Source organism: Lates calcarifer, linkage group LG3 (genome assembly GCF_001640805.2).
Source record: "Lates calcarifer isolate ASB-BC8 linkage group LG3, TLL_Latcal_v3, whole genome shotgun sequence".
NCBI classification, from domain to species: Eukaryota; Metazoa; Chordata; class Actinopteri; family Centropomidae; genus Lates; species Lates calcarifer.
The window spans coordinates 21524191-21538173 of NC_066835.1; the positions used below are offsets into that span (position 1 = coordinate 21524191).

At 39.8% G+C, this 13983-nt stretch overlaps 1 protein-coding gene across 1 annotated transcript in view; it reads right to left on the reverse strand.

Moving 5' to 3' along the window:
- Nucleotides 1–6461: 6461 nt before the first annotated feature.
- The window catches only part of LOC108887583 (ectonucleotide pyrophosphatase/phosphodiesterase family member 2), a 30860-nt gene continuing 23338 nt past the window's right edge, over nt 6462–13983 (reverse strand). The window contains exon 25 of the mRNA XM_018683032.2: nt 6462–9218. Within this exon, the coding sequence (XP_018538548.1) occupies nt 9048–9218 (171 nt within the window). The 3' untranslated portion in view covers nt 6462–9047. The remainder of the gene's footprint in view (nt 9219–13983) is intronic.

The following is a 13983-nucleotide window of genomic DNA, read 5'->3' on the forward strand; positions in this document are numbered from 1 at the left end:
ATTAATCGGTTTGGGCGATTAATCAGCGCCGATGCGACGTTTTACAAACTATCGGAATCGGCGGAACTTGGCTCCGATAGTGGCCGATGGCTGCAGTCTTTTTCCACAGCGACATAAACAAAAACTCCCTGTCGCTCTGATCACTGAGGGGCGGGGCGGCTCTTCACACAGAGAGAGCATGGGGGCGGGGGGGGAGGGAGAGAGAGAGAGAGAGAGAGAGAGAGCACGGGAGAGAGCACGGGAGACGTGTTAATTTAGAACTCCGCTGGTGCGCGGGCGCCCCACGTGATAATTCCGTGATTCATTATTCATTACATTTTGTGATAAAAACGTGGAAATTATGTTAGCGGACTTCCATATTGAAGCTTGATGTAAACAATGACAACTTCTGGTCGGTCTTTCGACCAATGAGATGCTCCATTTTCTTCTTCTTTTGTTTTTATACTCATATAACTAACCAACACACAGCATCATCCAAGCTGTTCAGACTCGCTGGAACTCAACATTACACATGTTGCAGAGGATGCTTGAGCAGCGGCATGCACTAAATGTGTATGCAAGTGACCATGGCCACATCAGCTGTCCATCTGCTGCACAGTGGGATATCGTATCAAACCTGATTGAGACACTGGAACCACTTGAGGAAGTCACACTGGAAATGAGCCACTCAGAGTCTTCTGCCTCATGCATAATCCCCAGTGTATCTGTTCTGAAAATGATGCTGCAACATGAGTGTCCATCTTCAGCAGGCATCAAAACCTTGTGGACGAGCATGCTTGACAGCCTGACAAGACAATTCTCCAGGGCAGAGGACACAAAGTGTTTGGTGTTGGCAACTGTCCTTGATCCCCGTTACAAGGACAAGGCCTTCACTTCAGCAGAGACAGTAGAGAAAGCAAAAGACTGGCTGAAAGAAGAAGCTGCACATGACACTCCAAAAACAGTGGAAGAGACTGGTGAAGCAGAGGCTGCAGCAAAAAGACAGCATCCAGACTGATCCCCCTCCAACTCTTGTGGACAGTCTGTATGCTTAACTTCTTGGAACAGCTCACCACACAGATGCAGCCCAGTCCAGCTTCAACACTGAGCTGGAGTGTTACCTGAAATTGCCAGTGGTTGAGAGGAGTAGCCAGCCTTTGGAGAGGTGGAAGAAGAATGAGGAGAAATTTCAAAGACTTGCTGTGCTGGCCAGAAAATATCTCTGTCCGCCACCCTCCACCGTCCCGAGTGAGCGAGTGTTCAGCGAGATGGGGATCCTGTACGACAAGCAGAGGTGCCGCCTTTCTGGAGAGAATGCAGACAAGCTCTGTTTCCTCCATAACAACATCAGGTTTCTCAACTGGGATTACTGACTTTGAGGGAAAGAAATAGTTCCCACTCCCACTTATTAATCACTTTGATGATTCAGTTCAGTTCGAGATTTATATATTCAATTAGTTGTTTACTTTGAGACTGATGTTCAGTTTATTTATTTAGGTATTTATTACTTTCATGTCCATTTCCACGATTATATATTTATTTTGTTATTTATTACTTTTGACTGTTCAATTAAACAATTAATAATAAAGTGAGATTGTTCATTGCCAACAGTGTTGATATCGGCCGATTAATCGGCTATCCGCTTTTTCCTGCTTCAAACTGTCGTTATTATATCGGCCTTTAAAAATCCACTATCGGTCGACCTCTAACTGCAATGATGTGATGTGGAGCAATATAAAGCACATAGCTCCCAGCTGGTCATGTTAGCTTACATTGGGGCTAAGATAGCCTAGTTATTTTTTTGGTTGTTTTTGTTAGGTTACTGTAGCTGTCTCGTCTTCACAGTTGACACCTGAAACTAACTAGCCAACAAGCTCATTCAGCCAGGACAATCATGTTTACAAGTCAACGTACAGCTTTTAACTTTTAAACCTGAGGGTCTCCACACCCTCAGTGGATCAGCCTATATCCATAAGCAACTAAACAACAAAATATTCCCATTTTACATTTCATTTAATTGGAGACAAGCAAGGGTTAAACTGAGCCACTGGAGCTCGGTCTCTAGTGGCTCAGCAGTGGGTGGTTGTATTATTGTCTTTTGGAGAAGTTAGAAGAGATTTAGGAAATGTGTTTATTTAAAAAATCATTTCCAAAATGTCATAGGTCATCTAAAGTCAACAGTAATGTCTCTGGACAATCCACATCCACAGCACACAACGTCTACAGTTTTCATTTTCTTTAGTGAAGAAATAGTTGCTATGAAAACTGTCCACAGTGTGGTCGGTGACAACCAACTACGCAGACCAAACCTCCAATCTTACTGGACTGGCACCCCACCCTCTCCACCCCATGCCTCAAATAGAATAAATCTTCACTGATATTTCTTTCCCACGAGCCACTTATTGCTGTTTGGGAAACACTTGAGGCTGTGTTTGTTGGTTATTGTCACTACAACAGAGCAGCCTGCCTTCTTCAAAATTATAACACAATTTTTGAATAAAACAGAGAGGATAGTAGGTGGGTTAGAGTGGTTGAATTGATCAGAGATAAACATATATGCAAAATGTGAAAAAGGGGGTTTTAATGGGTCACCAGCCAAAATGTTTGGGAACAGCTGTAAAGGGTGCAAAATATAGTTTATTTGTTAAAAATTTCCCAAATTGTTGTTGCATTTTTGCTCATGTTAATTTGATCTGAATTTGATGCAGGCCTGTTTTGACCATTTTGGAGCCCCATACATTGGCATCTGCAAGGGGATTATTCAGGCGACCGGTCAGATGGCAAGTAAATAACTAGTTTTTTAAGTTTCACTGAACTTCATATTAAATGCACTGTTGTCCCTGTTTTGAGTGTCCTGGCCAAGGGAAAGCATGAAATGAGTTTGTATCAGGGCCTTAGCTGAGGCAAAGTCTTAACTGAAGTCCAGAAGCATTAGTTAGGAGGTTTTATTTTATAGCTGTACACTTGTTCTTTTTCCAAGGAAAAATTGAGTTCCACATGTAATTTTCCTGCATTCTGGTGAATTTTTGATGCGTATGAATCCCAGTGTAAACTCCCAACAGCAAATCGACTTTTGGGGCAAATAGTTTAAAATATTCTGGAACAAAAAGTTTAATTTTCTAAAGCTGGGTAGCTTGTTAGCTCGTTTGGCATTGATCAACTATGATATTACCAATAGCTACTTATCTATAAAACTAATACAGCCGCGTCAACTCTCTTCTGAGTTCATTTTACCGTAGAGCAACAACTTTAGTCCTGTTAACTTGCTAGCTATCCCTGACCCACAGGAACAACACCCGCTTTGTATTACGGGACCTTCTGAGTTATAAATTAACTGCTAGCAAGCCTAGCTAACTTGCTAGCTAACATTAGACAGCTAATTAGCTAGCTAGCTAGCTTGATAACGTTTAGCTGATACAAAATGTCCCTCGGCGGCGCTGCTTTCCTACAGGCTGTGAATGGACCGGTTATGATATGTGAACACGGTAAATGTGTAATGTTAATATGTACTGATGGTGGCCATATTTCGGTTTTCAAAAAAGAGGAAACTTGTTAGTAGCAACTAAAATGTTACTCACCGCTAGTCGGCTCTCGTTGTTGTCCCTCCAACTACCAGATGTGACAACCGAGGGTATGCGCTAACGTTAGCCTCACAAATGCGTCGGCGCGAGGCTTTATAAGGATGTCAAAACACTTTCATTCACAAAATAAAATCATGTTCATTCACACACACACATACACACATATAATGTGGTTTGGATGAAGAATTGTCCGCCACGTCTGAAAAAAGAGAAGTGTTTCTAAGTTTGCTGAAAGGCTGGTTATTTAAAGATCATTTAAAAACAAACGTTGTGTCTCGAGGTCAGTGGACCATTGCATTTCTGGGAAATAAACATTTACTCCTTTCATCTTTTTGCTGTTTTATCGTGCTCTCTATCTTTATTTTTGTTGTGGGCTTGCTTTACTCCATAAACTATTAAAAAAATATATGTGGCCTAAACTCATATTTTACTCTAAATGTGGTCTGACCCTCAGTCTCTTTTGGCAAAGTGGTACATATGCTAATAAGCTTGTTATCATTTATTTCCCGTTGTTTCAGGTGCTTTACTCAGAAAATAGTATTCCCATCAGGACTTACAGTACTTTGGCCTAAATCAGTCAGAGGATTTAAATGCTGACAGCAAGTAATTCCACATGAATAGAGGCATGTGTGTGTGTTCAGTCACAGCTAGGCACCTAGAGCAGGATCTGTCTTATTCACCAAGTGCCAATAATTACCTTTGATTCCCAGGAACAGGCATGTTAAAAGGAAAACTGCCACAGTTCTCAGAAAAAGGACCAAAGAGCACATCTTAAGATGCAGATGTACAATTCATCACTGCACTCACTGCTAGTCAAAGCCACATTGCAAGGCTATTCAGACTATTTGGACTCGCTGGGGTCTCGGATATTGTCTTTGAATATTTTACTGAAATTACAGCAGATTTAGAGCATGTGTGCATGTTTGGTTTGGGCAGATTGCAAAACTGAATTGGCCTATGTGATAAATAAAGTTGTATGAATCTGAATCTGAATCAAAAACAACTGGACGGACTGAATGAAAGGATGAATGAACAGACTGAAACTTAAAACCTCAACAGAAAACATGCAGTTTAAAACATGATCATCAGGTTTCAGCCCCTGTGATGCCTCACCTACAAACTAAGTTGCCAAGAAGGGATTATGTAAAATGGTGTAGGTATCTGATTAATAAAGCATTTGGTGCCACTGTTCAAACCATGGCCATGACAGACTGGGTCCTGTTATACAATCGGTGATGCTGCAGAAATTCACAAAGAAAATCAGGAGGAATGCACAAACTAGGTTTATGTGCTAATAACAGGCAGGATTCATCCTCGCTTTGCTTTAGCTAAATTAATGTATGACGTATGATTACAAGGTACGAGGTAGAGTCCTTTCTTTCATCACTTACAGCAGAAATCATTCTCAGGGGGCAATATTGCTTTCGTACATTGGTTGTCAGAACACTGTGTGGTTTACCACAAACAAAGTACTTGCGTAAAATGGGACCGATTACTTTTTCTGACCAAGGCTTAGTCCACAAACACAAATTGGCTCTCTGGATTGAAGTCATCTGTTCTGCATTTCACTGATTTTCATACTTTTCAAAGAATCAGTTTCTTATTCAGTGTTCACCAGTGGTGGAGGCCTGCCTTATGATTTCTGTCACTGTGAGGTGTCAGGTGAAATATAGACCGGCAGTGTGACCACTCCAGCTAACACTTGATGTTGTGCATTGTGACATCAGGTGCAAGAAACCTGCATCATGAGTGTCCTCATAAACAGCTCTTGTGCAGACTTTCCTTCCTTTAGTAAGGATGACTGGATGTACAAAGCACCCGATTCTGACGCTGGAGACCATTGGTTCTATCCCGTTTCCTAGCAACAGTCCAGTTCAACTGATTTATATGAGGTCATGTCTGTCTACTTTTTTTGTTTAGTTTTTTTATTTATAGGTTGGTCTTGTCAAATGTTTGTTTTTCCATCGATGAGAAAAACAGATCTAATGTGTTGTAATGTGTGTTTCAGCTCTACTGTCTGACTGTGAATTGGAAGAGGTTATGCAGAAGGCTCTGGCTCAGGCTGCACATAAAAAGTTTGCCACTTAAACGTCACTTCAATTCATGTGGAGCTGAGAGACATGAGAGATTAGGTCCCCAGAGCCATGAGGATTGGCTGAACTGTAGGCAAAATCCTTAATCTGTATGTTGCATATTTGCCTGAAGATGTTTCAACATGACCTGTTGATTATACTGCAAGTTAATGCACACAATAAACCATCCAGTAAACAGTGCTTTTTATAGAGGTACTGTCTGTCTGGACTGATTATACTACTGAAGTTGTTTACTCTATCTAATGCAAAATGTGCAGGGTTTTGTGTACTAGTAAAATCACTAATGTAAGTGATACTGACGATGACGATAAAAGGAACAACTCTGATTACAATAAGGGGCCCACAGTTTACTCAGAAAACATCTTTCTCAAATTTTAAGACGTCTTGTTGGAAACTGCTAAAAACATACAGTGAAATCTCAGTTGCCAACTCAAGTGCTGACACATAACCTAGGGGATCTGTAAATGTACAAAGTGAAGTCAACCATTTTGTCATAAATAAAAAAAAACATGACATTCATTCTGCCAAAAGACAACAGTGGTCTGCTCTCAGAGCCAACAATGCAAGAAGATGAACACCTACTGTGTGTCAGTGATGAGCTGGACATGTAAAAATTTCACTGGTTGCTGCTGGGAAATGCTGCCCATTAATGCGTGTCGCAACAGGTGTGATTCACAGAGAAACAGATCATCAGGCAACCACGTTTAATATTTATGCACTAAAAATCATTGCCATTAGTAGCAAATCAGACCTCACTGCTGTTCCTGACAGCAAAATAATAAAGAAATTAGCTCCAGTCATTCAAAGGTTTTCAGTTCTCTAGAGATTTTATTTGAAAGACTACAGGAATAAACATGGCTTCATCTACAGCTTGGCAAGCTCCTAGGTCACTTTATTGATATTTTGATTATTTATGTGTTCTACTGATTACCATAGAAGCTAGCTATGTTAACTCATCAGTGTAACTTTATGAACGTAAATTCCAAACTTGAAAAAAAGACATGTTCTGACTGCGTTTATCTGTGCAGAGTTACATGTGTGAACGCAGGAAGTTGGATGAGGTGACTGTGGCAACTTTTAGCAGGCTTTAGTCATTTTGCAGAAACACAGGGACCAAGTGATCACAGATGATTGCAGGTCTTCTACTATATTTGACCACGTGGACATTGAAAGACAGACTGGGAGAGAGACTTACTCATAACTTCTTGATCCTGAACAATGCAGTTTATAGAGTGATGAGTGGGAGAGTTTCCAAGTGCCAGTTAGGTGTGTCTGCAAGTCAGCACTTCTCTAGAAAAGTTCACCATCAGTTTTTTTTTTTTATTGACCTACCAAACTTACCATAGCTAGGTACGTACAGTACACAGACTTGCACAGAAACAGACGTTTATATGAAAAGTTTTAGGAATGTTAAGTTTCACCTCCAAATGCTGTGAGTGGTTGTGGATTTAAACTTGACATGTTTCAAAGCCTGACTCAGACTCATAAACCTTTTGTTGTGTGTCTGCATCTCCACAACAAAGTTGCTGGGTAAACTTTTATCATGCTAATATATATGTATAAAATATAAGACCCATATTTAAAACAAAATCATGCTCCTTTTCAGCAGCATCAGTCTGGTCACCTCCTTGAAAAAAACCACAATATCAGTGATATATTTCTATATTATTACAGTAAATGGGGACCTGTTACACTGGATTAATACTGTAACACTAGGTGCTGTTATTATCATGATGCTACATAATAAATATGAAAAATTGTATAAAAATATACACCTAGATGATCAGCTGAGACAGAGGGAGAGAAGGAGAGATGAGTGCAACAGAGATGTGGAAACAGAGAAAACTGTTACAGTTGCTGCATGTGGGTGAAATAAGTACAAACATGTTCGTGTCTGCACCAGGGTTAGAAAGTAACTGCTATTTCTTCTTCATTTATGAGCATTTCAGGAGAAATTTAATTGTACTTACCCGCTGCTGGAAAATGTCAGCAAGGAAAAGCGGGATGGGGCTGTTCCCCTGTTTCTTTTACCATATTATTTACTTTTTTTAATTCTCGATTGATGCCAGAAGTTTTGAAAACTTCATAAAACCTCTGGTTATTTTCTGACCCTGGTGTTCACATGTTGTGTTCTGTGTGTCTGTATGAGTATGTTCTATATGTGTATATGTATATTGCATGTTGTTTTAGAGGAATCTTTTTTTTTCCAGTTCGATGAGAATATTGATAGCCTTCTTGTGTGTTTTTAATATGAAGCTACACCCAGGAGAGGGTTAGTTTAGCTTAGCTTAGCTTAGCAGATAGACTGGAACCTGGGGCGAAATGGCTCACCCAGCTCTATCCAAAGGCCACAACATCCGCCCATTCCTTCTAAAGTTAAACAAGCAAGATATATCATGTGTTAACTGGTGAGTGCTGATAGACAGATTGAATCGGACAAACCCGGGTTAGCTGTTTCCAATCTTTATGCTAAGCCATGCTACTGGCTCCAGCTTCATATTTTACATAAAGACATGAGAGCAGTGTCAGTCTCATCTAACTCTCAACAAGAAAGAGAATAAGTATATTTCCCAAAATGTCAAACTATTCCTTTACAGAACCATACCAGCAGTTTTGTATGTTTTAGCCTATTAACTAAAAATGATTCAACCCTGCTGTAGACTTTCATATTTTAAAAACTTTTCTGGCAGCAGTTATCCTCTGTTTATTTCCATATGGCATGTAAATCTAATTTAAAGGTCTGTTTGAAACTGTGTACTTCATAATAATCATATTCCTTGCTTACCAATTGATTTTTATAAGAAAGGAAACATTATTCCTCCTTCCATCATACCACTTATCCTTAAGGGTCGCAGGGAGTCTGGAGCCAATCCCAGCCCTGAATAGATGACCAGCTCATCACAGGGCTGACATATAGAGACCATTCACGGTCACATTCACATTTACGGCCAATTTAAAGTCAGGTAAGTTGTTTTGATTCTACAACATGGATGGTCAGTAGGAATATGAAGAATACATAATTTATAATTATGGAGCTACAACACTGGTATGGTCCTTTATGTGTGTTTGAGGATATACTCTATATAGTGTATTAATGAAAACTGTAGAGGCAGCTGTTAGAAAAGTCCCCCATCCTGCATCATTCCTGTACTAGCTTATTCTTTCTCAGATTTCAAGGATAGTATTGAATATTCCTGTTTCAATCTTCAAACTACTTCTTGCCAAACCGTTATTTTAATCTTTTCAAATTTAAAAAATGTGCTTCCCTTTCCAAGCACTTCCTGGCAGTTCCTCAGGAGTGGAACAACGATGCGCTGGCTGTCCAGCGAGCATGTAGTGAAAACTTTTATAAATGGCTACATCCTGTATGTGTTGTGTTTGTCTCTTTGTGTGTCTAGTCATCACTCTCAAAGGTGTGCAGGTAGGTTTTGAGGCTCAGGGTGCTGGTGTATGTGAGGTTGGTGGACCGGTAGAGGTCCAGGCCCGTCAGGATCTCCACATCTCGGACTCGGGCTGTATGGAGCTTCAGTAGGTCTTCAACCCACTGTGACTCATCCTCAGCACTCTGCAAAGACACAGACAAGAAGTGATTATTCACTGTAGACACCATTTTTCTGGTCATTTAAACTCATGTTTCTGTTGTTGTATTTCAGTGAAGCAGTGTATACAGGATAAAAGAAGCTTTTAAATGAGATTATCTTGTGTGTGTGGTTATATGCAGATGATACTGTTTTATATAGTGTTGCTGACCCTACCCGGTAAGCTATCAAGACATTAAAACTTCCCTTTAATGCAATTTAATTGCCATTTAATAAAAAGCAAACAAAATCCATGCTATTCTTCAGATCCAGAAATGTGGATTATGTAACATGCATATCTGCACTTCGAGAGGCAGGCTAGGTTTTTCACTGAATGCCGGCAGCGGAGAGGGCTGCTGATGAGAAAGATTAAATTTGACTGACATCTAATTAGGATGTTTTTTTTATGTTCTAAAATCAACAACTAAAGGACTGCCTTTGGCTTTGATTGGATGGACTGGTTTACTGGATTACCCAACACTCTGTGTACAATGGTATTTTAAAGAAAGAACATTTTTTTATTTTACAGAAATGCCCCTGGGGGCTGTTACGGAATGAGAGAAGTGTGGTATTTTGACCTTTAATCAGCAGAGCAGGGACAGCTAACTGTAGGATTGCGCAATAAACCGCTCACACACTGTTTACCTGATGTTATGCAATCAGCATGTTTCTGTACACCAGACTGAATGTTTATACTTTGGGAAGCAACTGTTTTATTGGTTTGTAATACATGTAGTAGAAAAAACAAGGAGTACAGATGAAACTGATTAACTCACTGATTTGGCAATAGTGGAATTTGTTTTGGAGAGATTAATGTGTCATTAAATCATTATCATGATCAGTTGTTGGAAATTGGAAGTTAATTGACAAGAATGAATCATTTGTTGCAGCCCTGAATCATATGAGACAAAAGTAGGAATTTAAAGATGTCACATTAGGCTTTAGGGCATCACACTCTACTGTTAATGATTAAATGAGTAAATGATTTATTGATAGATTAACTGCTTATGAAAATATAGCCCTATAATCAAATGGATAAGAGAGTGTGGAAACTATTATCCTGCTATCTGTGAGCCGAAACTTTATAACGTGTTAGCCAACGTGTTAATTAACCATTTGGATCAGTATTCTCCAGAATAAGTTCATTTTAAGAATAGTATGTGAATGTACAGTAATAATTCACCAAGCAGCTCCCTTTACAGAAGCAGCTGATTATTCTGCTCATGACTGATGCACACCCAGTGATGTGTGAGTGTCCTGTGTAATCTTCTTAATCATACTCTATTACCATGCACTATACATCTTCATTCTGCGCAGTCAGTGTGTGACATGATGATGATGAATGAACACACACTAAAGCTAGAAATGATGAGATGGATGACTGCAAGTGATGAGCAGTTAATACTGCTCCTTGGGTGAACAGGTGTTCAAGAGGCCACAGGTAGGAGTTTATGACTATGTCTATTACTGTTAGATACCTGATAATGTAAATGAGACTGTAAAACACGGACTCATTTAGAGAGGTTCAACATCCATACACAAAGACAGCTAAAGAATTCAACACAAATAAGCAACAACCATTTGCTTAAAACATTTAAACTTGTACTGAATGATACACCCTGAGCTTTGGACAGTTTACAGCACCTTGTGCCGTGTACCACTGATTCACACAATCAGACGCTGCGTGACGGCAAATCATCTTGTACAATTCAGTTTTCTACAAAGACAAGTTAGTCACTCTTACAGCATTTTAAAACCTGTACTGGTACAAAGCAGTGGAAAAGTTGTTAACCTGTTGCAGACCTTGATTCATTCTCCAGCTAGCTCCTAGCAACTATTTGCTAATTCTGCATCCCCTACTGGAACCATTTAACTCAAACTTTGAGACTACCTTGAATTCATGCCCTGGAGATGGGTCAGATCAAGGTCAGATTATGTTCTCACAACAAACAAAAGAGCTTCTCTAAAGGGACTGGGTGCAGTCATTCTGCCCCACGCCTGACTACAGTTTCAGCATGATTTGTTTGCAAACTGATTCCAAACAAATTGCACCAAGATGGAGAATAAACCAGAGTCTGATTTGGCACAGGTTTGACTGCGCCCCAAGACCAGTTTGTTTGTCTCCATTGAAGTTCAATCAACCCCCTTTGTTTATCTCAGTTTCAGTCTGACACAACAAGAGATGTTAACATGTTGATTCATCTCTGCTGCTGGAAAAAACAAAAGACAGGACCCCCCACTGAGAAACCTGGTGTATGAGATCATCAGATCACATGTAACAGAGGAACAGCAAGAGACTGAATTAACACCTGAAAGAGACATAATCAGCAGTCTGAACACAAGACCAAAACCACTAACAGCATCATGTAATCATATGTGGAAGTTCAGCACTTAGGTCTTATGATGACTGCTGAGCAACTCCATGATGAATGAGCAAACCTGCACTCTTTTGCACAGTCTTCTAGTCTTTAAAAAGCAGTGTTCTTAGGAACCATGATTAGTCTTGGTATAAAAATGGAAAACAAAGTATGAACAGGTGGAGGCAAGTGAGAATGACGGAAGGCAGTGTGACCACCTTAATAGGGTGCAAATGAGGGAAATGAAAGCACCTTTCATCCACCACCCTCCAGCGGTATCTGCTCATCTGTTATCTCTTAGGTTTCCTGACAACAATGAAAGAACACTAATGATATCACACAAAAAATAAATCTATTTTAATTTGGTGGGTGTGTTAGGCTTTGGCCCAGATGCAGATGTTTGTTTAAACACCTTTCATGCTTCAGGCATGGAAAAGGCACTCACTCACATTATCATGACTTTGGGGAAGAAACAACAAAATTCAGACTTAACTGACAGTGCTCAAAGCTCCTGTAAGTGAAACGCATTGTGTTCACACCGTGTTTTACTGTGGCAAAAAACAGCAGTCAGATTATACGTGGTGAGGAAGCAGTCAATGTGCAACAGCCGACATGTGAACACACAATAAAACTGCTCCCTTTCAGAAGTTCCAGAGTTCATTGTTGCTGGGAAATAAGACAGCGGATATTATGATGCATGTACGCTGCCCTTTAGTCTTGTTTGAACTACACATTTTAAGCCACCCTGCCCTGAAGCTGCAAAGAGCTGTTTCTCTAATTGAACAATCTGAGGTATCTGCCGCTGTTCTGCTTTAGAGTGAGCAATATTTTCAGCCGTTTTTTCATTTGTCATTAAATTTCCCAGGTAATACACCTGAAACTGTTCTACGAGAACAAACAAGATACTTGCTGGAGCATGCAGAGGTCAGCAGTGTGACGCTGTAACAGGTCCAGGTAAAAGTTCAAGGTTAATATGAAAATAAAAGTTGTTTTGTGTGAGCTTTAGAAGTGCTGGTAGGCATATTTTGTTACCTTTGGATGGAGCCTGGCAAACCGTTTCCTCTCTGCATCTGGTCTTAATGCTAAGCTAAGCTAACTGGCTGCTGTGAAAACGGTGTTGATTCTCTCATATAACTCTCCACCAGAAGTTCCGCCGATGTCTTCTCTAAAGTGAGAAACTGTTGTGTTTTCAGTTTTTTGTTGTTTCAAAAGAATAGCCTGTCGCTTCTGATGTGGCTACAGCATGAACATGTCGCCTGGAGCATGGAAAGTCCAGGATTTGTTCCCACATGCTCATGCAATAAATACACTTTGTCATGTTTACACCATTAGAATGAAACATTGTTTTGTTGTTTACTTAGTACAGATCAGATAGTTGGTTGTTCTGTAAAGGGACATCTAATTAATGACCCTCACAGTAAATCAAGTGACAAATGCCAGAGTGATACAACCATCCATTCATTATCTCTACTGCTTATCATTAAGGGTCACGGAGGGTAGAGAACAACTGAGATTGTACCAGCTCGACAAAATGTTCCATCAAAATGATTCTGAAGCTGTTTTTTGTTGTTGTTGTTTTTAGCTTAACCAGTTATGAAATGTTGCTTTAACCAAGCCATGCCTTCCTCCATTCAGTCAGTAATTTTACATAACATTGCTTCACTGATGATGAACATTCAGTGACATTATCATGTGTCTTGTAGTTATACTTGAATCATCAGGCTTTTATTGCCACAATAGAATTTCCAGAAAGCCAAACAGATATAATCATTAAAGATTTGGAAATATGCTAAACAAAGGTTAAATGACTTTTGAATGCATGACTGAGGACTGATCAGCGTCATATGACTAAACAAGAATTCATGACAGTTTGTATAGTTCACACAGTAGTAAGAGCAAAAGGTCCCGGTCTTTGATGGTTGAAGTGACAACAAGATAAGTTCAGGTTCAGGAAAGGTCAGTGTTTATCCCAACCAGTATCAGACAGGTTCAGCCTCTCTGTGGTTTTACAGTTGTCAGTAAAATGTCATGCCTAACTCCACGCTGCAGTTAAAAGACAACTCACATTTCTGCAAAAATATATCTCTCATGGTAGAGTACTGTGTGTGCTATATTTCTTCTCTATAGTTTAGTAGAGATTCTTTATTTGTCACATGAACCCCTTTGAAAAGTGTGATATAAACACGAGCTCACATCAGGGGCCTGAAACAAAGGCTATCATTACATCAAATACAGAGGAACTACATTTTTTCGTGGCACTTAGTGTAAACCACCTGGCAGGCAGTATTTTGGGTCTAGACATGATGGTAATGTTCACAAGCAGACGCTAAATTAGTCTCATTTCCAGCATCATTATTCGAAAAAAATTTGAAAGAGTTCCTGGGAACACACTCAG